The sequence below is a fragment of the Lytechinus variegatus genome, chromosome 8 (genome assembly GCF_018143015.1).
Source record: "Lytechinus variegatus isolate NC3 chromosome 8, Lvar_3.0, whole genome shotgun sequence".
NCBI classification, from domain to species: domain Eukaryota; kingdom Metazoa; phylum Echinodermata; class Echinoidea; order Temnopleuroida; family Toxopneustidae; genus Lytechinus; species Lytechinus variegatus.
In genome coordinates, this window is record NC_054747.1 from 13,550,093 (window position 1) to 13,577,582 (window position 27,490).

Consider the following 27,490-nt stretch of genomic DNA (forward strand, 5'->3'; position numbering starts at 1 on the left):
GCCGATATTATTTGTTAAAATAATTTGGTGTCCATAGTGGTACAATTCATTTTGCTTCATCTCTAACGTTAGATATGTTTATATATTTTTTTGGAATGATATTTTACGCTATAATTAGACTAAAGCTTCAGTCTCTGTATTTTGGTTGTTCCGCTGAACTACGTTGGCTCCACTCACCTGTCAGAAATTGTTGAATAAACTCCCCAGAAACGACGGTTATTCCTGTCTATTAAGCTATAATAGGCAATCTGTAAAAGAAGAAAAAAAATAAATCATGAAAAATGTATTAAATGAGAGGTCTTAAGTACAAAATAAAACAATGAAATTCCCCGAAAATGACAGATATGCCTCGTTCTTGAAGAGAAAGATGTGCCATTCATTGCCGAGGATCGAACCGCGGACCTCGGATCAGTGACGTTACCGGTACGTACATAAATGTTATACAACTATGTCATGCACGTCAAGTATCTCCGGCTAGCGCCTGCGCGCGCCGCTTGATCGACCGTACCGATCACCGCTTCGGCAATTTCCAACATGGCGTCAATTCTGGGACGAGCGTCGCACAAATTGGCGTCAAATCTCAGAACCGTTCTTACAAATCCTGCTTTGAGCAGAACACCAGTTGTATCTTCGACAAGGTAATGATAATTTGGTTGAATAATCGTCTTGGTAGTCATGAAAACCTTCAATATTTTTAAAATTTTAGTCAAGATCATTGATTGCATAATTAAGTTATGTGTAGTCCCACACGTTGTGATTTACGTTGGGATTAGTGTAGACAGCTGGCAGCCGTCTGTTTCGAGGAGTTTTCTAACATTTTATTGTTATTTCTCCTCGTACACAGACGGCTCGCTATCGTGCAGCCACCATTAGGGGACTTGCAATTCAAAATCCCCCCGTTGGGGCTCTTCAATTTTTGTCTTTAATGAATAAAAACTTTGAAAATTAACGCAACCAAAAATGCAAATTAATTATATTCCCTCTTCACTTCTTCAGTAGAGGCGCTGGTCCAAAAATTGGGATTGTCCCAGAAAACAAGGATATCCTCATAAACCAAGACAAATCATGTCTTGATAAATTGAGACTGTCCTTGTTTATGGGGACGTTTTTTTTTCACTTCCCCCTACGGGACAAAGAAAGCTTTTAGGTAGGTCCACATGGGAGAGGGTAAAAACAGTAAAATTCAAAATTAATAATATGCATCTGAATGTGAATGTCCTTTTTACACAAAACCTTATATTTTAAGGAACTGAAAATCTCTTTCAAATATCTGTTATGGTTTTTGCGGAGCAATCTTTTGAATTTGATGACCATTTTCAATTAGAGAACATGTATTTTACATTATTTTGGATAAATTTTTATAACTAAAAAAATATTTTACAATTTTGGTTCAAAATCATCTAATGTTGTGTGTGAAGGTGTAATAATTACCAGTAGCAAGTGTCTTTATCATGGGTATTTTCAAATTTCTCAGAGAAAATTTTGCAATCTACTACAAAAACGGATGTAATTCCGTTACCATGAAACTGAAAAGTTTTTCCTATGAACTAAATACTTGCTTGAATTTAATATAATTCTGAATTCTCTGATTTCATGTGACTTGCTAAAGACTGAGCAACATTTTTTTTAAATATCATTTCTAATTCTGCTGTAACTGTGGTAACGGAATTACATGGTAACGGAATTACCATCATCATATCTTTAAAGGGGTGTGCGTTAGCCAATTTTGTTCCAATGGCATGTTGATATCTTAGCTGTAGATCACAGTTATAAACATTAAAAGCCTTCTGATTAGTAATTACACTCCAAATCAGGATGAAATTATACAATTACTTGACAACAAGTCCCATTCAATATGGCCTGAGTACCGGGTATAACATTCAGAAAAAGGGGAAGATAATGTACATTAGCATCAATAAAGTATATTGATGGAGCATACAATGTAGGTGAATGCCTTACAAAGGATTAATGGGCAATCAATTCTTGGGGAGGAGTAGAAAAATGATTATGCAGGATGATCTTAAAAAAAATTTCATTCAGATTGATTTTGCAAAAAATGTCATTGCCAAATACCATTTCTAATGAGATCCAAAATACTGGACGCACAATCACGAAGTGACCATGTTCACTGTGTGTGCCTCGGAAAAGAATGGCATTCCTTTTTTTTTGTAATTGCCTCTGATCAATTCACCCTCAACAGACTTAGTGAACTTTTCAGTAAAAGAAATTCCGGGACGGCTGGGAGTATTTCTCTGCTTCAAAGAAATGGGTATAGTTTTCAGAAGGGACCGCCTTCTAATTTAAGCGATATCTTCTGTGTAACTGTCCTTGCAACGGAAGATTGGATATTCTTTGCAACAAGCCATGGTGAGGGACCAGACTCTGGCATTGATTGGCAAACAGTGTAGCGAGCAGTAAAAAGTAATGAGTGGAAAAGATTGAAGTGAGATCCATAATTTACAGATGTTACAAGAATCACATGCCAAAAAATCATACTAAATCTTTATACAGATGACATTTCCAAAAGTAAGGTGGATTTGACAGATATTCAAGAATCATGATGCCTTAATTAGCACCAAACCAATAATTTTCTCCACCCCTACTTGTATGCAATGGATGCTCAGAAACATGCAAAGTCAGCATCATCCAATAATCACTGCTTCACGGATAAAGTGAGTAACGACGATGACCCTTCAAGTGAGGATGATACACAGAATGTGAACACTTCTCTAAGGAGAGGATGGTGATAATATTGAGACCAACAAAGTCATTAATAACACAACATCTGAGAACAGCAACATAACTCAGTTTGAATTGGGTAGAAATGTATGTACAGCATTCTGCTGTGAGAGAAATGCTAAGAGACAGTGGTAGTATTCTCATATACATTCTGATATAAAATGAAATATTTTATCTCTATTAAAATAAGTGATATAAAATCACCTAAAATTCGTTCCGAAATGGTATTCCAATAACCATTTTGTCTTTGTTTTATCTCTGTGACACAAACCTATTTTTGAACCAATTTGTAATGAGAAAGGCTGTTTTTTTGTAGCACTCATCTCATTCAACCAATTAAAAGCCTTTCTGCCATGAGTTTTGGCAAATGAGTGAGATGGCATTAAATCAAATTCTGTGCCTACAGGGATTTAATTGAAAAAAAATGAACAAAAATATGAAGTCAATATCACATCATTTTGTACTTCATTTCATTTCATAAACAACATACATGTAAGTCAATAAAATTATTTGAAATATTTCTTTAATCTACAAGAATAATATTAGAGTAGTACTCTAATGATTAAATGATTTATCATTTTCCTTTATTCTTATTTCAAAGTCTTGAGCGAATTGACCTAGAAACATTGCTGAAATTGAAAATGTATAGAGAGAATACATGTAGCCTCCACCTTATTTGCAGTTCTTTTTTTTCTTCAAAGGAAATCTGGTGCAGGCACATCATCTGTGATGCAATGATTGGATACGCGATAAACATGTCTATATGATAGGCACTGCTTTGTCACATATCTTTAGAGACGGAAGATAAAAATGCATCTCGGATAAATTTTCATATTTTATATAAAAGATAAAAAATTTAATATAATAAAAAAATCATGGCCCAAGAAAACCAACTAATTTCATGAATATGACATAAGATCATCAAATCACTGCAGCTTCTTAGGGTCACATTTGGGAAATACATCTGTCAGGAAGATGTCCGATATTGACTTTATACTCAGATCTGCTATAATTGCAGTCCTCAGTGAGCTACATATAGACAGAAAATGAATCCTTACCTTTAAAAAAATTAGATTGGTGCACTGATTAAGAACCAATTTATTGCTTAGTTGTCCACAACATGTTTTCAAGATGTAAATGTCAACACTATTTTCATGAGGTTTCAGCATTGTTTCTTGTTTTCAAATCATTTATTGAACAACCAAATAGTAAGTTTTCAGTTTAACTGTTTTAAGATGCCAATTGTATGTGAAACTATGTTTCTTTTGAGTATTCAAATACTTTAGAATATCTTAAACTATCATCTACACAAATCTTTGACTAAATATGCAGATCTGATAACATGCTCTCCTCAGTTTTTGTAAAATTCCTAATGTGTATACGTATGGCTGTAGTCCATGTAATTCCGTTACCATGATTACTAGTGATGATTTTTGGCCTTTACATAATTCTTTCCATCAGTACAGGAGGCAAAAAGTGGCTAATAAGTCCTAATACCCCTAAATTTGAAAATGAACTAAAATTTAATTACCACTGATCCCTAATATTTTGTAAAATCATGTTTATTCATGGTAGAGCCACCTATTACGTACTATATACTTATATTTTATTTAATATTAGAGACGTGAAGTACTTAGATTGTGTTAAGTATTAGAGAATGTATAAACAAGCTTTATTGAGGCATTTCACCAGTCCTAAATGCCTAAAAATATAATTTTCCTTCCCAAATGTCAGAGGCGTAATTCCGTTACCATTTTGTGTAATTCCGTTACCATGTACTTGCCCTAAAGAAAGACCAATCATGAAAATTTGTTGATGATATTTGTGAATAAATTACTTTCAAAATAAAGTTGACACTATAATGAATTGAATCAGACATTAACTTGGAGCTAGTGTGTTGTAGATTTCAGAGAAACTTTTACTAAACTTTGGGTTGCAAAATGACTCATTTCTCTGGTAATTCCGTTACCATAGCACATATCCGTCATTCACATCTGAACGTGTGAGGGGTTTTCTAAAAATCTTGGTTCAGTATATAGCACTAGTGGCCATGCATAGTATTAGGTTCAGAAAATTTGAAAATATTGAGATATCTGGATGCTGTGAGCAAAAATAACAGCAAAATTTCTCTGATTTGTAATTCCGTTACCATGGAATTGCCCTTTTACGGAAAGTTTCTTGAGAGTGCTAAAAATAGATTCAGTGACCTCAATTCCCCCCAGTTCACCATCTATTTTTCATGACTTACCGTCTTCCAATAATCTTGTTATGAAACCTGATATATGTTTACATTGACTAGCACACTTGATTGGTGTCGGCACTTGACAGGTGAATGAACTTTCCTAGATTTCTTGTGTGAAGAAATCCTTATAAACTGAGACAGTCCCTGTAAACTGGGACGATCCCAATTTTCCGACCAGCGCCTCTACTGCTCTTGGCATTAATTGCCAAAAAACGGAGAAAAATGAAGTTAAAAGGAACTAAAACAGTGACTTACCTCGTCTGTCACGCAAATTCACCTCCCCGTTTTATCCGATCTTAAAGAGAAATTCCAGTAGTTGCAGTAAACACTGATTTCATGAGAAAGTCTGTAAAACAAGGCTTAATTGTCAGTATATCCTCGAGGATCTAGATCTGGTACAGTTACATTAACTGAACTTTGTGAAATCTTGAAATCTACGCTGAAAAATGTTCACACCGAAGATCCCCAACACAGATAAGCGCACGTGGGACAATGTATAATTATTGCTTAGGGCGTCGGGCCCGACGCCCTACCTGATTCCTGTGCTTATTTGCTGATTTCTCAGCAATTACACAATTTCTTCCAGAATTCTTTGGCACATGCGTTTCATTTATACAAACAGACACTTTGGTGGTCATTTCATTGGATTCTGTACGAACTCATTTTGATATCGTTACCAAAACTAGCATTTACCTTTAAGTACATAAACATATGGCCATTGACAGAAGAGGCGCACGGCCATATGGGACTTGGGAGACTCTCCGATAAAGGAGACAATCTCCCATATTGGAGACTTGCTTTGCAAAAGAACAAAAGAAACAACACCAACAAAAGCATGATTTTTTCCACCCAAACTTTTGTCCAACTGAGGTCAGAAGCCCATTTGTTTTGTGTTTGGATGACAACAAAAATCCTTATAAAAACAAAAGTAGACGGCGAATTTTTAAAGTAGACAGTGAAAAGGGGTAATATTTCATGAGGAATCTGCTTATCACATTTTTATCTGCCACCAAGGTAATCCTTTTTAAGCAAATGTAAACAAAGAAAATTGGTCTCCCAAACTGGAGAGTGTCTCTGGAATTGGATACCCAAATTCTTTATAAAAGTCTCTGATATTGGAGATAATCTCTCTCATGGGAGACAGTCTCCAATATTGGCCGTGCGCCTCTACTGATTGAGTCCCCTGTACAGAGTCCCCTGTACACTCAGCAAATACAGAGAACTTCGGTCTCTGTATTTGGTGAGTGAAGCCAACGGAGTTCAGCTGAACAACCAACAAAACGGAGACCGAAGCTTTTGGTCTGGGATTAGTGTAGCCTAGGCCTAATATTAAATTCTACGTTCTACTTAACCAGCGTTCTCGCCAGTGTATAATATGCATGGTTTAAACACCATGCGTGCGGAAATGGAGACCAAGTGGAACCATGCGTAAAATTTCAGCGACATGCGTGGAAAAATTAAATGGAAATATTCAGAAGAAAATAATACACTCCATGAACTCATCTTGGTGATATCAACTTCATTTCATCGGGTTGCGCCGAAGTCCCACCAACTTAAGACCACTTACATGTACAGGCCTACTACGGCTAGGAAAGTGGCAAGGCGCCCAGCTAGCGCTAGCTCGTGGCTGCTATTGCGGGCATATGACAGCACGGTACGGTCGTTCCGTTGCCTATTCCCGCGTTTGCCCGCACATCACACCGGCTATGCTCCAAGGTGAAACGTCAGATCACAGACTCACACAAAACTTACATGTCGATCTACACGCCATTACATTGTTTGGTGTTGGAACACACAGTCATAAATCACTAGGAAGTGTCCGTGATATATTTTGCATTTGTGTAAAACATATGTGCACGAAAGCCACACACATGCGCTCAGCAAGCTCAGCGAATTAAGTTGGATGACGCGTCTCGACTCTATTGACCAACTCCATTACATATCACATGACCCTCAATCATGAACACTGTATTGTTCTGAAGTTGAATGCATTTCGTGATTTCCCTTTTCTCTCTCTAAAAAAAAATTGTTTTGATTTCAATTCAATAACAGAGGTAAACAATGGCAGCCGGAGGTGAAGGACATCGAGCAGTATTCTAAGGCTGTGATGTACCCCGATGAAAACACTGCCAAATGGCCATCGCCACCATGGGACGGTAAGAGGGTCGTTCAGCTGCTTGTTTTAACCCTAAAAAGACTGGGGGGGGCTGATTCAGCCCCCCCCTCGACATTTTTCGCGATAAATCCGCCGCGCAAATTTTTTTGACCGCGTCGCTCACTAACTTTTTACTTTCAAGACTCGCGCAACTTTTGAGACCAAAATTGTGACCCCCGGGTACGCGGTTCGGAAATTACACAACATTTCGTAAGTGCATGCACACCCAAAATTACTCAAAAATTTGAATTTGTGTACAAATCCAATGCAAGTAGTGTTTTTAACCAAAATTCATAAATTTATCATTATTTTTCCTTTTACTGCTTAAAATCAATTAATTTTATCTTTTTTATGGTCCAAATAAAGTCCCCGACAATTTCCATTGAAAAAACAATAAAAAACAAAAAGTCGAAAAACAAAGAAATACATAAGAAATTTAGAAAACAATAGAATACGTAAGAAAATAAATGTGATGTTGAAATTTTTTTAAAATAAATTTGATCAGATGTCTATCTAGAGTATGTGAAACAAAAATTAGCATTTCAGGGGCATTATTTTATTAATTATAGCAAACTTATGATTTTACGCATAAATTAGCATAATTAATCAAACATGAGATTTTTGCAGAATTTGATGTTATAGTTTTGTAGATAATGCCATGGGTAACGCGTGTGCCAATTTTCGTCGCGATCGAAGGCCGAGATCATAAGGGGGGGCTGAATCAGCCCCCCCCCAGTCTTCAAAAAATTTCGCGCAGCGGATTTATCGCGAAAAATGTCGAGGGGGGGGGGCTGAATCAGCCCCCCCCCCCAGTCTTTTTAGGGTTAAGTTAACATACATGTAATAGTAAATTTTTATGCAACGGGGCCCAGTATATCTGCAGTGTAAATGCCACGATGTGGGGTTAATTACCTTTCTCCGCCCCCTGAATTAGCATATTTGACAAAACATGTCCTCAGTTTCTGAGACAAAACCTCTTCAATTTCTGAGGCATCTAATTCTAAACCTAAGAGCTCATTTCTACATGTACATGTATAACACTATAGTTTATACATAGCCAATGCATTTATGCAGTGCAGTATGAACAGTGCATTGTATACTGTATAGCTCCTATGGATAATTAACATTTTTTTCATTTAAGATATATTTCACAAATATCTGTAAAACCCATAGTAGAGGAATAGAAGCGATATAGCTCTATGAAGCTGCTTGCTATTGTTGACCTCATACCATCTAATATCCAAGAACCCCTGGACGATAAAGTCTACTTTTTGGCTGAAAAAAGGCTATAAAAATTGAAAAATTTAGGTGTAATTACCTTTTAGCTCTACAAATAATGGTTTAAAAGTACTAATTACAGGAAAAACAAATTGCCTGCCCCCAAATACATATGAATAGACACCAAAACCAAAAAAAAAGACCACCAAATAAAGAAGTTGTGGCCAAAACTGATTTCGGGTGGTTTTGGCGGCCATTTTGGATTTTGGCCCAGCACACTTTTTCTCGGACCCAAGACAAAAAATATTGTCATTTCATGTTGAGATACATTACAAGGAATAAAAAAAAACTGTTCCCATATTGAAATTACAAAAAAAGTATTTTTGACCCATGTATAGCCCACTCCTAATCGTAGCATTTTTTACCCGTTTGGATTAGTCATACTGTATACAAACATTGATTTTCACTCCAATTAAAGGTAAGCAGCATTTTGATATGTATTCTTTGAAGTTACATGTAGATTGATAATTGTAAGGAACAAGTGCAATTCAACTGCAGGATTCCTTTCAGAGTTTATTTATATCAGCTTTTTGTCTCGCCTGCATAGCAGAGTGAGACTATAGGCGCCGCTTTTCCGACGGCGGCTGCGTCAACATCAAATCTTATCCTGAGGTTAAGTTTTTGAAATGACATCATAACTTAGAAAGCATATGGACCTAGTTCATGAAACTTGGCCATAAGGTTAATCAAGTATTACTGAACATCCGATTAGAGTTTCATGTCACATGACCAAGGTCAAAGGTCATTTAGAGTCAATGAACTTAGGCCATGTTGGGGGAATCAACATCAAAATCTTAACCTGAGGTTAAGTTTTGAAATGTCATCATAACTTAGAAAATGTATATACCTAGTTCATTAAACTTGGACATAAGGTTAATCAAGTATCACCAAACATCCTGCATGAGTTTCACGTCACATGACCAAGGTCAAAGGTCATTTAGGGTCAATGAACTTTGGGCGATTTGGGGGTATCTGTTGAATTACAATCAAAACTTTAAAAGTTTTTGGATCTGATTCATGAAACTTGGACATAATAGTAATCAAGTATCACTGAACATCCTGTGCAAGTTTCAGGTCACATGATCAAGGTCAAAGGTCATTTAGGGTCAATGAACTTTGGCCGACTTTGGGGTATTTGTTGAATTACCATCATAACTTTGTAAGTATGTTGGTCTAGTTCATAAAACTTGAACATAAGAGTAATCAAGTATCACTGAACATCCTGTGCGCATTTTAGGTCACATGACCAGGGTCAAAGGTCAATGAACTTTGGCCATAATGGGGGTATCTGTTGAATTACTATCATAACTTTGAAAGTTTATTGATCTGACTTTTGAAACTTGGACCTAAGTGTAATCAAGTATCACTGAATATCCTGTGCAAGTTTCAGGTCACATGATGAAGGTCAAAGGTCATGTGAGATCAATGAACTTTGGTCGCACTGGGGGTATTTGTTGAATTACCATCCTATCTCTGTAAGTGTATTGGTCTAATTCATAAAAAATGGAAATAAGAGTAACCAAGTATCACTGAGCATCTTGTGAGTTATATTAGTTTTCAATGCCAGCACTGCTGCTACCTGTATGTTGAATTGCGTGATGCAGGTGAGATGGCCAGAGGCATTCCACTTGCTCAACTTAAAGGACAAGTCCACCCTAACAAAATGAGTAAAAAGAGAATAATTCAACAAGCATAACACTGAAAATTTCATCAAAATTGGATGTAAAATAAGAAAGTTATGGCATTTAAAAGTTTTGCGTCATTTCACAAAACAGTTATATGCACATCTCGGTCGGTATGCAAATGAGGAACTGATGACACTATTTCTCACTAATTCTTTTGTATTATAAGAAATAATTTTATTTTCTTGTCATTGTCATGTGAAATTAAGTTTCATTCCTCCCCGAACACGTGGAATACCATTATTTTAACATTTTGTGCCTCGGGCAAGGAGGTCCTAATCATCAAATTCGTAAAAATTGAAATATTGTATAATTCAAACAATAAAAAACAAAAGAAATAGTGAGTGAGTGACATCATTGACTCTCTCATCTGGATGTAACTGGCTCGCTCATATAACTATTTTGTTAAAAATAAGGGAAACTTTGAAATGTCATAACTTATTTTACATCCGAATTTGATGAAATTTTCAGCATCGTGCTTGTCTGATTTTTCTCTATTTATTCTAATCAACATTTTTCTGAGGTGGACTTGACCTTTAAAAAAGGGCCATGTTATAATCGTATATGTCCCCCAAAAATGAGAACTGCATATATGACTAGCCGCCCCCAAATCAACAATAAGTCACCCACAGTGAATTTTGAGACCTTTATTGAGATTGAACAAGCACATCCTAAGCTTTAAAATAATTGGTAATTAGTCAGACTTGATCACCAATAACTCGCTCAAATACTTTGATTGAATGGAGAGAAAACAAAGCGAGAGCTTCAGAAAATGAGGAGAAAGCAACCTTTGAAGTTCCGGTTCACTCAAGCGTGAGACGTGCACACTGTGAAATATCAATGAAACTTCCAGCAGTCCGCAAAAACTTCTGTCAGAGAACCCCTTGTATTTTGTTTTCTATTCAACTTTACAACTCTATTTTTTTTTACAGTATTAAGATGAAGAAATACTCCTTCAGACAAGCTAAGTTTTGAATTTTGGCCTTTTGAAGACCAATTTACTCCTTTGTCTAATTGTTCCTGGCGACTTTCATGTACATGTATTGGTGATTTTGGGGATGGTTGGTCACATTCTCTTCCATGCAAATCCATCAAAGTTTTTTTTTTACCCCCATTCGCAGATCGAGATCCTGTAGCAGAGAAAGATGTTGCCAATTTAGTGATCAATTTTGGTCCTCAGCATCCTGCTGCTCATGGTGTGCTTCGTCTTGTTCTGGAATTGAGTGGAGAGGTAAGAACCAGGAATCTTACAAAGAGTTGCGATTGATCCGATCAATCACAACTATGGACGGCCAGCAACGTCGGCATAGATTATGCATAACTCTTCAAAATATTTTCTAACTATGATGTATATTCATGCATTCAACATTTTCTTGAAAATTCACTATGTTTCTCTTTGTTTACAAAGGAAATTGTGCAAATTTTCTGTAGAAAAAATTATGACGCTGATGGATTTCCATAGTTACGATTGATTGGATCAGTCGTAACTCTTTGTAAGACGGGACCCAGGGGTGTTTTTGTACAACCATCCTTGTACTATTTATGGGACATGAAATGTGTAAAAGGCATGTACAGTGTAATAAAAAAAAGGAGAGAAGGAATGTGTACATGGATATCTTTCTATCAATCTAAAATCTCTGAAACCAACAAAAAATCAAAAGAAATGCTTTTGATGCATTTAACACTGTAATTGAAGATTTTGTGTAATTTTCTATCGTGCCGATAATAATAGAACACATAAGTGTATGTGATGAAATTAAGATGGTGTTTCCGGTCACTTCCTATTTCACCTTTTTGAAGCACTAAAAAATGATTTCCGATGTAATTTTATTCTGGGCTTCATTTTTGTTTATCACAGACACAGATGACAAGTGGGACCTCGCACCTCAGATTTGTAAAAAGTCAAATCAATGTTGGTCGATTCCTTTAATTCATTCACATAGGTTTCTATGGATTTCCTGAGAAGTTATACTTCTGACGATTTGAAGAATCTGTCAAAAGAATAACTGCCACGAGCCAGAGATGTAATTTATTAAAGAAAGTGGTATACTGAACATCACCAACTCAGAACACCACATGTGGGACAGTGAGTTATTGCTTGGAAAAAAGTCCCTACCAGCATGAAATTAGGAAATGTTATGCTTATTTGGCTAATTTCTCCGCGTTACAGTATTATGAAAAATATATACAAAAATAGGACAAATTCGGTGGTAATTTTATTATATAAAGCATGAAATATAAGTTTCACCTGCATGCGGATGGATTTCCATCCTTTAAATCAGAATATTCTCTTTTCACTCTGTATAGAGCATAGTCCGCTGTGACCCCCACATCGGTCTCCTTCACCGTGGCACGGAGAAACTGATTGAATACAAGACTTATATGCAGGCCTTGCCTTACTTCGATCGTCTCGACTACTGCTCCATGATGTGCAATGAGCAAGCCTACTCCCTCGCCGTTGAGAAGATGCTGAATATCACTGTCCCCGAGAGGGCTAAATACATCAGGAGTAAGTATACATGTAGTTTACAGATATTACACCTCATCCAGGGCAATAGTAAGAATTATACACATGAGGTACCTTTTAGGCATCAGGGGGGCGTTTCATCAACATTTTTGTCCGACAAGTTGTCAAATCTGACAACTTTCCTTGATAATGATCGGCCGAGAGTCACTGTTACCATAGTAACTGTCGGATAAAACAGTACTTGTCGGACAAAATGTCCGACAAGTCCTTTCATGAAACACTCCCCAGGAGCAAGTATATATGTAGTATACAGATATTACATATAATCTAGGCAATAGTAAGATTTATACACCTGAGTTTAATACCTTTGGCAGTCCTTCACGTTAATAATTTCGTGGAGCTCAATAAATTGCTCTCCTCTTGGTAAATCTTGTAGTCCCACATGTAGACTTCCATGGTGTTGCCATGAAAATCTACATATGGGACTATAATATTTACCAAGTTAAAATCCAAATCAGAGTCGGGAAAGAGGTGAACATTCTTCATTTTTCTGATAGTTTTCAACTAAAGCAAAATAGCTTTAACCCTATCTAGGCCGGGGGGGGGGGGGGGGGGCCTCGGAGGCCCCCCCTCAACAAATCGCGCGATATTTTCGCCGTACGAAATTTTTTGACCGCGCTGCTTGCTGAGTTTTTACTTTCAAGTCTTGCGCAACTTTTGAGACCAATTTTGCGTCACCCGGGTACGTGGTTCCGAAATTACGCAACATTATGTAAGTGTATGTCAGACCGAAAATTGCTCAAAAACGTGATTTCGTGTACAAAGTCAATGCAAATTGTGTTTTCAACCAAAATTCATAAATGTATGATTATTTTTAGTTTTGCAAGTCTAAATGTATTCATTTTATGATTTTTATGATCACAGAAGAGTCCTCAACAAATTTCATTGAAAAAACAATGAAAAACAAAAGGTCAAAAAAACAAAGAAATACATAAGAAATTGCAAAAAACAATATAATACATAAGAAAATGATTTGATATCACAATTTTTTTCATGTACTCTTGCTAAGGACACCACAAAGAGTTTCTATACCAAAAATTAGTACATTTGGAGCTTTATTTAGGGAGTTAGAGGAAAAAGTATGATTTCGCATACTAATTACGCATAAATTAGCATAATCACTTAATAAGCGATTCGCATGAAATAAATTACTATACAATCTTGTAGATTATGTCCCAGACAACCCACGAGCCAAATTTCGGCGCGATCGCGCGGTTGACAGCCGAGATCTTAGGGGTGGCCTGAGATGCCCCCCCCCCCCCCCGGCCATAGGAACTCCCCAAATACCCCGGCCTAGATAGGGTTAAGGAAAAAGGAATTATGGAAAACAGATGGCCATTTCATGGATTTCAAGATGTAAAATGTGAAATTTTAGCCATTTTTTTTTTTTTTTGGAGTGCCACTTTTTGTTCTTATTTTTTTCTAGGAGCGCGGTAGGAGCGCCAGCGGGATCGCGCTCCTCAAAAATGAAGGTCTGCTTTGGTACAGTTATATTATGCAGAGGCATAGCTGATGGCATATGAGCTATTTGAAACAAGTGGGGGTTGTTATTCTAATCCGAGAGCATAAATGATATGTATTTTATATTTAATTAGATAGTGAGGTGGATCCTTCTTATTTGATAAACCATCCTCATCTTGAATCCATGACTGGTCAATAGAACTAGTCATCAGTACCAGCCATTAGCAAATTCAAATAACTGGTCATGTGATAGATTTCAGCCAATCATTTGTTTAGAATTCATATGACTGTTTTGTACATGCAATACCAAATGAAATTGTAAACTGTTATGAAGGAGGAAGATAAAAAATGATAATACCAACATCCCTTGAGCACCTTTTCTTCAAAGATATCGGGGAAGAAAATGCGTTATCCGTTTTATATCTCTTTTGTTCTTTAGTCATGATGAGTGAGCTGACCAGAATTGCCAATCACATCATGGCTGTGGGAACTCATGCCCTGGACATTGGAGCCATGACCCCTTTCTTCTGGCTTTTTGAGGAGAGAGAGAAGGTAAGGCCAAATGGTTTACTTCCAATTCGTCTAATGCCAATTAGTCCAGTTGCCAACACGTCTACTGTCATTTGGTCAACCATCAGTTCGTCCACTTTCCACATGGTGTGATTTCTTATTCGCCCACTCTCCATTTTGTCTAATAACCAGTTGGTCTAATAGCCATTTAATGTAGTCCATATACCTTTTGTCTAATTAGACTTTAAAGTGTTGATTGGGCAAAATGAATGAAAATAAAGTGGATATTAGATAGTGATGACAGCTGTTTTTTACAGGTTTAAAAATTATGTTACCGAGGTAATGTTTCAAAAATTATCAATGATTGTATCACAGTTACATACCAACATGATAGCGCTCCGAAAATGTTAATCCCACCCGACCTTGCCCTCATACACAAAATAAGTCATTGTGTGCGTGCACAATAATAAGTAAACACATAACCAGCTCACTTGAGCTGATTGGACCTTCGGATAGCCAATGAAACTTTGGGAAACAAAGAAGCGGAAGGCATGTGGTTCCCTTATCAGGAAAGGTCATGACTTCAGAAATGAATTGACCCCTCCCCCATCTGTGTGTGTGTGTGCGTGTGAGGGAAAGAGAGAGGGAAGGATAGGGGGTGGGAGCCGGAGAATTTCTTTCATGTTTCAGAACAATGCAACCTTTTTTATATCCCCCTCAACCAATGAAAACTACATTCCAACACGCGCCCGCCTTCACCAGTACTTTCTCGACTAGTCTCCAAAAATAGACCCAGTTATACATGTAGGTTCAAATGATAAAAAAATTGTTATTTTGAAAGGTATTTCACATGAAATATTTTTTTTTAATACATGTGTAGCATCGTGGGCAGTGCCACAAGTGGAGGCGGGGACATGGTGTGGGCAAGGGATGAAAATTTTCAAGTGAAATGCTCCACCTGGGCTCAGTCTCAAAGAATATACTCTATGAATGAGTTGTTTACGTCTTTGGACTCGGCGGGGCTGATTCATTTATATGCAGGGGTGTGGCACTTGGAGGGATGAATGCATAATACCAGGGTACCAGTATTAATTTAGGAAAGATTTTCATTGGGACAATAAACTGAAAGATTTAATCTCATTTCATGAAGTTTCTTTTGATATAAAAAAATCATGGAGAAGGGGGAAAAGGGCCTCATTTATGCTAAACATGTGACTTTGATGGAGATTTCTTCATGGGGGGGTCACCATAAAGTAGGACAACTATTGTGACTTAAAAGACGTGATTCCCGACGAACAATCGAATCATTCAATTATTTTTCCAGGAAATAATCGAATGGTAATAATGACAATCGTCCCAGGCCTAAACATGAATATATTTTTTCCTTATAAAATGTGGGGACATTTTAAGCTTAACTCAGTTAAAAAGTGTAGTTGAATTACGTATTGCTGTAATCGGATGTACATTTAATTGAAAAGACATAAATTAATTCCTTGTGACTGACAAAGTAATGGTAAAGTACCGGTATATTCCACCTTCTGAAATTTCCATATTAATATAAAAGATAAATAAATAAGAGATGAAGGAATGAGGGTGAAAAAAACCAAAAAGATAAAAATTCAAACCAAATCAACGCATGTTCCCTGATCGATGTTCCGGAAATGGTTGGTAAGGAAAGTTGAAACAGGAAGTCCAAACAACCCGCTCTCGGTCGCTATTATACAGGTAAAATTCGTATTCCAAACTTGAAACGTTTTTCCATTGTCAATATTTTCTTAAAAGTGGTTTAATCTGGCCAATTACTGAGAATGAAATGATAAATTATCAGTTCCGTCTTAGTTCTGACGATCAACGCCGAGTGATTTCACAACACTAAAATATGCAGTACAGTCCCATGTACTCATTTTCGTGTTAAGAAATATGTTTGAAGTCATGTAGCGTCCATCTTTCTGGACCAAGAATGGACTGATATTTATCTTTTTAAAGTAATTCATTGACCAGATTTTACCACTTTTCAGAAAATAGGGACTTTCTAAAACACTCGTATTCTTTGGAATGTGAATTTTACCGGTATAATAACAGTTGAGTGGAGGTTGTTTGTCTACTATTTCGACATTCCCGATCAACACTTTCCAATTTGAGAAGCTGCGTTGGCAATGACATCGTAATCGATCATGATCATAGCTACATGAAATAATCGTGAAAAAAATATTCTGATCTTTGTAATTCTGTTTCTGTCCTGATTCTCTCGTTATCAATATTTTTTTCTTTTGATTTTTTTATTTTCATTTTAAAAATGAAAGTAGAAATGACTTATTTTTTGTTAATTAAAACAAAAGAAAGTTCAACAATTATCTTAACTATTCTTTTTAGAAACAAAATTTATTATTAATACATGACGGATCATCCACGAGATTACTTGTTTGTAGGTCGGCGGTCTTTATTTTTTATGTGTTAAATTTAATTTGGCATTTATTGCCGAACCCCGAACCGAACCAAAGTTCGGAAAAAAATTGCCGAACCCTGCCGAACCGAACCGAACCGAACCCGAACATGCCGCCTGACTTGCAGCACTAATATTAGATCAACTGGTTAAGAGACGAAATGGTCGTAGACAGACTAGACAAAGCGATGATTGGACCGAATAGTTGTTGATGGACAGAATGGCATTAGACTTAATTAATGAAGGTAGACCATGTGATGAGTCGACGAGTTGGCAATAGACAAATTAGCAATTTACCATTCAAATTGCAACCAGATTTAGCATTCAAGGAAGTTTAGCTTATCAGGGAGGTTTTATTTTGATTCCTCGCCCGGATGTTCTTTATCATCTTAAAAGTCTTAATAATAGTAATTTACTGTCAAATGTTGTAACTATTAGAAGCATTAGTAGTATGACAGTTAAACAGGGTGCTACATTTATTAGCAAGTAAAAGCAAGTAAAAAGTTAGAGTCGGGCAAGTGTTTTGAAGTAAAGACCAAAACTACTTGCCCGAATTGGGCAGGCGAAATTCTCACAGTAGAATGACCAAAATAAGGGTCGATAGGATATGGTATTGACCCTAATACGGGTCGATATGATATGGTATTGACCCTAATATTGGTCATGGCAGGCAAGATAAACTCACTGTGGAAAAAAAATGCATTAACAAGGTAGATCAGTTCATATCAAAAGAGAGAAAAGGTCAATGGCTTTAGAAGAGGTAAATCTATTTTTTCAAGGATTTTTTCGGCAAGTCAAATAGATTTTGGGGCAAGTATGTTTCAACTCTTTAAAAATTTAGTTGGCCGACCGGGCAAGTACTTTTAAAAAGTTATGTAGCACCCTGAATTCAACATTATTTTTCTTTTCCCCCAGACCTTTGAGTTGTATGAGCGTGTATGTGGAGCTCGTATGCATGCAGCCTACGTCAGGCCTGGCGGCGTCTCGCAGGTAAGAAGCAACAACATGATTAAAATTTAGAAGTACCTTTTTTATAAATTAATTTCTTTTTTATTTTCCCTACAATACATGGAATGTACATTATAATGGCAGGATTTCCAGCTTATTAGGGAAATCATGATAATTTTATTTTATTTTTTTTTATCACCTTTATTCAAAACAAAACATAGGAAGGTACATGCAATGAAAATAAGTACTGATTTCTTCCCTAAAATTTGATTTTTTGTTCATTGACTTATTCTAGGAATCTGATCAAATGCTCTTCAAAACAATTTTTGATTGTTTTTTTCAATGGAAATTGTCAGGGACTTTATTTTGACTTTAAACAGGATGAAATTCATTTTTAATCAGTAAAAAGAAAAATAATAATACATTAATATGAATTTTGCCTAAAAACACTATTTGCATTGGATTTGTAAACAAATTCATTTTTTAAGAGCAATTTAGGGTCTACATGCACCTACGAAATGTTGCGTAATTTCAGAACCATGTACCCTGGGTCGCAATTTTGGTCTCAAAACTTGCGTGAGAAAATAAGTGACACGGTCAAATAATTTTTAAATGTCCAGGGGAGGGCTGAATCAGCCCCCCCCCCCCTTGTCTCCGTAGGGTTAAATGCTGGGAACCCTGGATTGCTAAAATAGGTTTGTGGAACATTTTTCATATGAATATATGTGTAAGCACTTCACTTGGTGTACTGTGCTAATGAGGCGCACACCATTGGCTTGTGAGCTTGTCCATGGATACATGGACAAGTCATTTTTCTGCCATGAGAACAGGGACTCGTAATGTAAAGGCATGGTCACACCGCCCGAGCGTTGTTGGAAAAAAAAAATCATCACTGCTCGCCACCGTTCACCATTTTCGATTTCGATTGTTTTGGGGGTTTTCGATTTTTTCCCCAATTTTGTGAGCGAAATTCTGCCCTCTTTCCCTACCGCTCCACGACCGCTCCAACAACGCTTGGGCGGTGTGACCATGCCTTAAGTAACCTAGGCATCTCCTGAATTTCGTATATTTTCTGTTTGAGATATATGATTACCTTACTGGTAATGTCTACCAGGATGTAATTGAAGGCGTCTGTACATATCAACCGTTGCTATGTCAGGCAGGAGTGTGTATCGATAGGGACCTTTGGCTGCACATGCTCAGATTGTTCTTATGAACTGGCTTATGAAACAGCATCTCAGGTATTTAAATTAAATAGGCAAGGCAAGCTTTAATTTGTATAAGTTACCTGTTGACCCAGGTTCGGTTCCTCTGTTTGATTGCTTACAAGCATTCATGCCTTCTTAGCAATCAGGTAATCAAATCACCACCATCACCACATCCATTTCATTGTCTGATTTCAGAGACGTTATCCTAATTATGATCATTCTATTCACATCCCTTTAGGATCTCCCTCTTGGCTACCTAGATGACATGTACGATTTCATCAAGAACTTCTCGATACGTATTGATGAGCTGGAGGAGGTAAGTAAAGACGATTGATGCAAATATAGGCATCATCAAGGGCCCTTGAATTATTTGTTTTAAGACACAGTGACACAGAACATGCTCATCTTAATTCTTTGCCTGCCACAGACATAATCCCTCCTGTCATTGGCGGCGGAAGCCAAAAAATTTAGGGGGTGTCCACCTGAAATTTTGGGATGGACACGGGTAAAAACCAAGAAAGGTTATCAACCTAAATTTTAGGAGTTGCTAACCAAAAATTTTTGACAAGCAAAAAAAGGTTATCGAAAAAAAATTTGTCCCCCCCACCTAAAATTTAGGGGGACACGTTCCCCGTCCCCCCTCCCGCTTCTGCTGCCTATGCCTCCTGTGTCACATTTATTTAAGGGTGCAACCTTAAGATGGGTTTTGCAGGGTCAATGGTAATGGTAATTCAAGTCACAATTGCTTTTGATTGCTAGGCAATTCCATAAAATGATCAACCTTTTTGTCCGTCCGACCCCCGTTTTTCTCAAGTCTTACTTCACTTCATTAACTGACCAAGCAATGGTCCTTCGAGAACATTACAGACTCCCCAGTTTTCTCAAGTCTCACCTCACTTCATTAACTGACCAAGTCATAGTCCTTGGAGAACATTACAGACTGTCATAAGAACCAGAAATCAGCGACAGAAAATTTCATGAAGGTCCCATATATAAAGGGGGTCGGATGTACATATTTTATGGAATTGCTCTGCTTGAGAGTAAAAAAAGATTGTGTGTACACTGAACATTGTGATGCCTGAATCACTATTTTTTATGTATGTGTGTTAGTACAATTGGCTTGATTGTGAATGAATTGTGACTTGAGTTGAAGTTGGCAGCCCCCTGTATGTTACTCTAGTCAAACAAAGCAGGTAAAGAGTTCAAGTACATTGGGAAAGATTATTCACAGAGAAGGTATCTTGACTTGAGTTTGCGCGTGTGAGTGAACTTGATTAGATGAGAGTTTTGTGTCTTCGGGAGAAAAGTGAAGAAACGCAGAAGAGCATGTGAAAAAAAAACCTCCCAGGAGCTGCACCTGTTGGTGTGTAATATACTCCTGATTGGCGGAGGGATGAATTTTAACTGTGTGCAGTCGAGAATCCCTCAATATTCTTTGCCATAGTTATGTGTAATGTAGTATTCAACTATAATAAAATGGGAAATAATTAACAAATTAAACAGGAAACATTGAACAAATTGGCAAGAGGTACCGGTATTTCAAATGACGAAAACATCAAATGATAAAGGAATAAAAACTGTATGATTCATGCATGTGCTATTATGAGTTAAAGTGGGTAGTGTATGTATTCATAATTCCTTTAGTAGACTGCCAGTTTCTTTAAATTTTACGTTTATTGATTTCAAATAATTACCTATAAAAAAATAACATAAAGAACGAATTCTTAAAATTAGTGAAAATTATGAAGATTATGGTCAGGAGCGTTTCCTGGTGTGTAATGTTTCCTTGTTACATAATTTCCCTATCACAGATGTTGACGAACAATCGCATCTGGAAAGACCGTACCGTTGACATTGGTGTGGTAACGGCCGAGGATGCCCTCAACTACGGATTCAGCGGGGTTCTGCTGCGTGGATCCGGTATCAAGTGGGACTTGAGGAAGGTCCAGCCGTATGACGGCTACGAGAAGATGAACTTTGACATCCCTATAGGATCCAAGGGAGACTGCTACGACAGGTTGGTGTAGCAATCCTAATCTCATTGTTTGATCAAGTTCAGATAATAATAATAATATAGGTATATTTACCCGGGGAAGCGGCTTCAGTTTTGAAAACGGTTCTCCCAGCGGGCCCTGCTATTGTTATTACCCCGGCTTTAGCTGAGCTGCTTAGGCGCTCAAGCATTCAAGGTATTTCTTCCTATTGGGTACCCATTCACTTCACCTGGGTTGAGTGCTGCACAATGTGGATAAATTTCTTGCAGAAGGAAATTACGGCATGACCCTCTGTTCTAAAGTCAGAAGACTAATCCACTGGGCCACAACGCTCCATCTGAACTTCGATGAAGTTCAAGTACTTTGGGGAATACCATTAGGTCTATTTCATCTCCCTTCCTCCTTTGACTTTTTTTACTTTTATTTTTTTTTTCATCTCCAAAAAGGGAACATCTGACATAATTTGTGATTTACATTGTGGTCAGTATTCTGAAGTGTGGTTTAACTTAAACCATGGTCTAAGTCTGCATGGCCTAAAATTATGGGGAGCCAAATTTTCTGCTTATATTGTTTATTTCTTATATTCTTCATTCTATTTCCTTTTGCTTTCATAATAAAGAAAAATACTTCAAAGTACTTCAGTAAATTGGATGTGTACTGTTAGGGAATTGTACCCCAATTAGCTCTCCATAGTTAAACCACAATTTTAAACCAGGGTTTAATTTAAACCCGAGTTCAGAATACTGGCCTGTGTGTTTACATGCCACTCCCCTGTTTCATAGATGGATATAAATTAAATTTTGATTTTCAGTCATAACAGATACATGTATCATGAGAGTGTCGCCACATTTCTTTTCAATGTCTTCCTGGATGTTTTTTTTATATAAATTTGAGCAATACTAAGTACAAGAATTTCAGGATTGTATTTTTTTTTTTACAATTTTATTTTACTTATGTCTTTTTCATAGGTATCTTTGCCGAGTAGAGGAGATGAGACAGAGTCTTAGGATTGTCCACCAGTGTCTGAATGAGATGCCAGAAGGCGAGATTAAGGTGGATGATAATAAGATTAGTCCACCAAGCAGAGCTGAGATGAAGGTGAGAACGGTAGGATAGGATGGTGATGATGATGATGATGGTGGTGATGATGATAGTGATGGTGAAGATGGTGGTCATGATGATGATGATAATGATAGTCATGGTGAAGATGATGGCCATTATGATGATGATGATGATGATGATGGTGGTTGTGGTCATGTTCATGGTCAAGATGATGGCCATGATGATGATGATGATGATGATGATGGTGGTCATGTTAATGGTGAAGATGATGGTAATGATGGTGATGATGTTTTTAAGATGATGATGACAGTGATGGTGAAGATGATCATGATGATGATGGTGGTGATGGTGATAATGGTGGTGGTGATGGTGAAGATGATGGTCATGACATATGGTGAAGATGAAGATGGTGATGAGGAGGAGAATGATGATTTTGAAAGATAATGAATATTATGATGAGAATTTGATGATGGTTAATGTTAACATAACAATAAGAGTCCATCAATCAGGACAGATATGATGATGATGGTGATAATTAATCATATTCCTAACCTCTTGGATCATATGTTTTCCTCATTCCAGGACTCTATGGAATCCCTAATCCATCATTTCAAGCATTTCACTCAAGGTTTCCAAGTTCCTCCAGGAGCAACATACACTGCCATTGAAGCACCAAAGGTGAGTTATCCTATAAGGGGAAGTTCACCCTGAAGAAAACTTTTTTTTGTTAAAATAGATGAAATAATGAAAAGTATGGGTGAAGGTTTGAGAAAAATCCATTGACCCTAAAAGGCCCCCTCTACATTTCTCACGATAAATCCGCCGCATGAAATTTTTCAACCGCGCAACTTTTGAGACCAAATTTGCGATGCCGGGTACACGGTTACCAAACTACATGTACGCAACGTTATGTAAGTGCATGTCAGACCCAAAACTGCTCAAAAACGGGAATTCATGTACAAATCCAATGCAAATTGTGTATTTAGCCCAAATTCATTAATGTATCATTATTTCTACTTTCACTGATTAAACTTAATTAATTTTGTCTTGTTTATGATCAGAATTAAGTCTGCAACAGTTACCATCGAAGAAACAGTACAAAACAAATATTTGAAAAACAAAGAAATACATAAGAAAAAAATAAAGCTAAATAAGATACGTCAGAAAAAAATTGCGATACCAATTTTTTTTAAAGTACATTTGATTGGGATCCTACAAAGAGTCTGGGAATAAAAAATGAACAGGTTGAGGCAGTATGATAGTTGATTAGAGCAAATGTTTTATTTCATGAATAAATTAGCATACTAAGTTCATTTCATGAAAAATCTTATTAACCATACAGCCTTGTAGATTAATCATACAGCCTTGTAGATTATATCGCACACTACCACTGCGCAAATTTTCGCGGCGCTTGCGTGATTGAAGGCTGAGTTCTCGGGGGGTGGGGGGGGGCGGAATCCATTCTTTTGCTGAAGGAAGTTATGTCATGGCCATCTCATATTCTCATTTTACTTCTCTTTTCTACTCTTTCCTCTCTGTCTTGATACTCTTATTCTAATTGCTTTTTCCTCCATAACCTTTTTTTCTTTTTTCTCCCTCGCAATCTTTCTTTTCCCCTATTTCCTGTATGTGTCCTACTCTGATTATTCCACCATATTTATTCTCTAATGTTTTTATTGTTTTTTTCATTGTCCCCCCCCTAACTTTCATCATCATCATTTCCTCTGACAGGGTGAGTTTGGTGTCTACATGGTGTCCGACGGCTCCAGCAAGCCCTACCGGTGTAAGATCCGCGCTCCCGGATTCCTCCATCTCGCCGGACTTGACAAAGTGTGCAAGGGTCACATGTTGGCCGATGTCGTAGCGATCATCGGTGAGTGCTTGTCATTTTGCCTTTGATTGAATGAGAAGTTTGTAGTGCTTTATGGGAGTTGTGGCATGTGCTTGTAATCCAAGATACATTGAGAAGTCATGAATTGATGCGGACGTTCAAAGTTTGAGCCCCGACTGGTCACTTCTTTCAGATGGCGACGTTAAAGATTGGCCTCAGATGGGCCCAGTCTTACAAAGAGTTATGATTGATCTAATCAATATCAAGTATGTGGAAATCCATCAATGTGATATTTTTTTCTTTTGGGAATGTGCTCAATGTCCTCTGAAAAGAAAGAGAACCATATCTAATTGTCAAGAAAACAGTCAACGTATATCTATACATCATTTCTAGAAAATATTTTGAAAAAACATGTATTTTAAGTGTTGACGTTGCTTAATTTCCATATTTACATTTAATCAGATCAATCATAATTCTTCGTGAGACGGGCCCCTGCCAGTTGATAAATTCCCTACAGTGACTCAATAAACTGATCAACCTGATTGTAAGACATATCCCCACTTCTCTCCATCCACACTCACATGAAATTCTCAAGATACAAATTTCATGTGATCTAGTATAAAGGTCAAAGAGAAGATACTCTTTCTTTGTAATCTCTAATTTGTAATCGAATCATATTTGTTGATTGTAATGTCTGTCTTTAAATTGGGTCTTTCCTGATTCCTTACTCATACACTTTTAACAAGGTTCCATGACATTTGCTCCGGCTGCAATTGCTACAATGGAAAATCTTCACATTAAGGCAACCATAACCCAACCCTAATCCTTATCTTTACATGTACATTATTCTGAACCAAATCCTCTATTACAATCCTATCTCTAACCCTATGCCTTCTGAGATATTAAGACCGGAGTAATTGTTGTAGGAGCAAATGTCGTGTCATTGTTTAAAGGACAAGTCCACCCCAACAAAAACTTGATTTGAATAAAAAGAGAAAAATTCAACAAGCATAACACTGAAAATTTCATCAAAATCGGATGTAAAATAAGAAAGTTATGACATTTTAAAGTTTTGCTTATATAGTTATATGAACGAGCCAGTTACATCCAAATGAGAAAGTCGATGATGTCACTCACTATTTTTGTTTTTTGTTTGAAATATGAAATATTTTGATTTTCACGTCATTGTCATGTGAAATGAAGTTTCATTCCTCCCTGAACACGTGGAATTCCATTATTTTAACATTTTGTGCTTCAGGCAAGGAGGTCCTAATCATCAAATTCGTAAAAATTGAAATATTGTATAATTCAAACAATAAATAACAAAAGAAATAGTGAGTGACATCATCGACTCTCTCATTTGGATGTAAGTGGCTAGTTCATATAACTATTTTGTTGAAAATAAGCAAAACTTTGAAATGTCATAACTTTCTTATTTTACCTCCGATTTGGATGAAATCTTCAGCATTGTGCTTGTCTGATTTTTCTCTATTGATTCAAATCAACATTTTTCTGAGGTGGACTTGACCTTTAACAGATATAATAATTTTCATGTCAACCCAACTTTTTTTTTCTTGTTTGCAGGTACACTGGATGTTGTGTTTGGAGAGGTGGACAGATAGACCTACCCTCATATCTTCAGACCGTCACATACTCATCAATTCAAGTAATCTTCGGGGAGGGTGGGGGGGGGGTTAGATATGATTACAAAATCCACAAGTTTTCCTGAAGAGATTATTTTATTTATATCTACCGAAAATACCCATCTCCAACTGATAGTACAAGTGGGTCAGTCTAAAATCATATCACAGTTACAGAGAAAGCTGTATTTAAATACAGTTTTTTAATTTTAGGACAGGATCCTTTAATACACGGTTCAATGATGAACTCTCTTCTTGGGAAACGGTCCTAACAAAGGTGGTCCATCTGCATGTGTACGGGTAGTTGGTCAAGCAGGTGGACTGCTTATGAAATCTGTAAGCTCCTTTCTGAAAGGTAACAGTCTAATAAACGCTGATTCGCTTCTGAATTCTTGAATTTCCATTGGCTTTGGAAAGGTAACACCAAATGGTTCATTATCAGTTGGTCTAATGCCTTCCAATTCATCCAACTCGTTTACTGTCATTTGGTCTACCATCAGTTCGTCCACTGTCCACATGGTCTAATAGCCATTTTTCCACTCACCATTTCGTCTAATAACCAATTTGTCCAGTAGCCATTTAGTCCATGTACTGTACCATTTTTGGTCTTATTGGAATAAGTGTTAATTGGGCGAAATGAAAGAAAATGAAATGGATATTAGACCATATGGTTTGAGACGAAATACTCATAGACAAAGTGATGATTGGACCAAATGGTTGTTTGACAAAATGTTGGATGGAATGGCATTAGACTAAATCAAAATTAGACCATGTGATGAGTGAAACAGTTGGCAATTTACCACACCAAATTACAGTATGCAATTGGTTAATGATGTCGGTAGCAAAGTATTAATATTGTAAATAATGATGAGTTGTAATTCCAATTCTTGAAAAAGTTTGAGTTTATTGATTTTCATATTTGGGGGGTTAGAAAATACCTTCTCTCTTGGTAAAGACCTCGCATTTCAGGTATCAATGTTAACAAATATAGGGTTTGGTTCTCTGACAGACTAATAATACTTTTTTTAAAGGGAAAGATATGTTTACTTCACATACTTTAAAGTTTAATGTATATTCTGTAAATAAATTAATCAGTCAAACAATAGATAATTGGAATCCTGTAAAACTTCTCAAAAGAGAATATTTGAAGAACAGAGATTAATAGAAACAAATGTTAAATATATACATGTAATGCATTTCTTAGGAAATCACAATGCTCATCCTTGTGTGTGCCATGAACTGTGTTGAAAATATTTATAGTATTAAAACATTTTGCATTTCATGAGCACATAGCTTGCTCATACAGAAGTAAACAGAAGTGTTTCAGATGAGACTTTCTGAATGTTACTTGAATTTCTGATTTCTTTGACCTGTTAAGCCCTCGGCCTATCTGGGGTAATCTGAAACTGAAATCAGAACATGTTTAACAGGTTAAAAGTTTACTAAAAAAATTACAGCAGGCCAGTGTAAACAGAGCGCTACGAGTACCATTGTTTGAAAGAAGAAATAAATTTAACTGAATTGATATGGTGCATGTTTTTTTTATCTCTATAATGTAATGACAGTATGATGAAGCTCGTTTTGGACAGTTTAGAAATGATACATTGTCTCTTAAAGGGGAAGTTCACCCTGACAAAAAGTTTATTGTAAAAATAGCAGCAAAAAATAAAAAATATTGCCAAAGGTTTGAGAAAAATTCATCAAATAATTAAAAAGTTATTAGAATTTCAATTATTTGATTTGTGACGTCATATGCGAGCAGCATTCCTA

At 36.7% G+C, this 27,490-nt stretch overlaps 1 protein-coding gene across 1 annotated transcript; it reads left to right on the forward strand.

Moving 5' to 3' along the window:
- Positions 1 to 497: 497 nt before the first annotated feature.
- Positions 498 to 27,245, forward strand: LOC121420010 (NADH dehydrogenase [ubiquinone] iron-sulfur protein 2, mitochondrial-like). Its single transcript, XM_041614528.1, has 12 exons — positions 498 to 638; positions 7,034 to 7,137; positions 11,218 to 11,327; positions 12,404 to 12,605; positions 14,524 to 14,636; positions 17,953 to 18,027; positions 19,432 to 19,509; positions 21,005 to 21,210; positions 22,156 to 22,285; positions 22,832 to 22,927; positions 23,981 to 24,122; positions 25,665 to 27,245. The coding sequence occupies exons 1-12, from the start codon at positions 535 to 537 to the stop codon at positions 25,700 to 25,702; spliced, it is 1,398 nt and encodes a 465-aa protein (XP_041470462.1). The 5' UTR covers positions 498 to 534; the 3' UTR covers positions 25,703 to 27,245.
- The last annotated feature ends 245 nt before the right edge of the window (positions 27,246 to 27,490 follow it).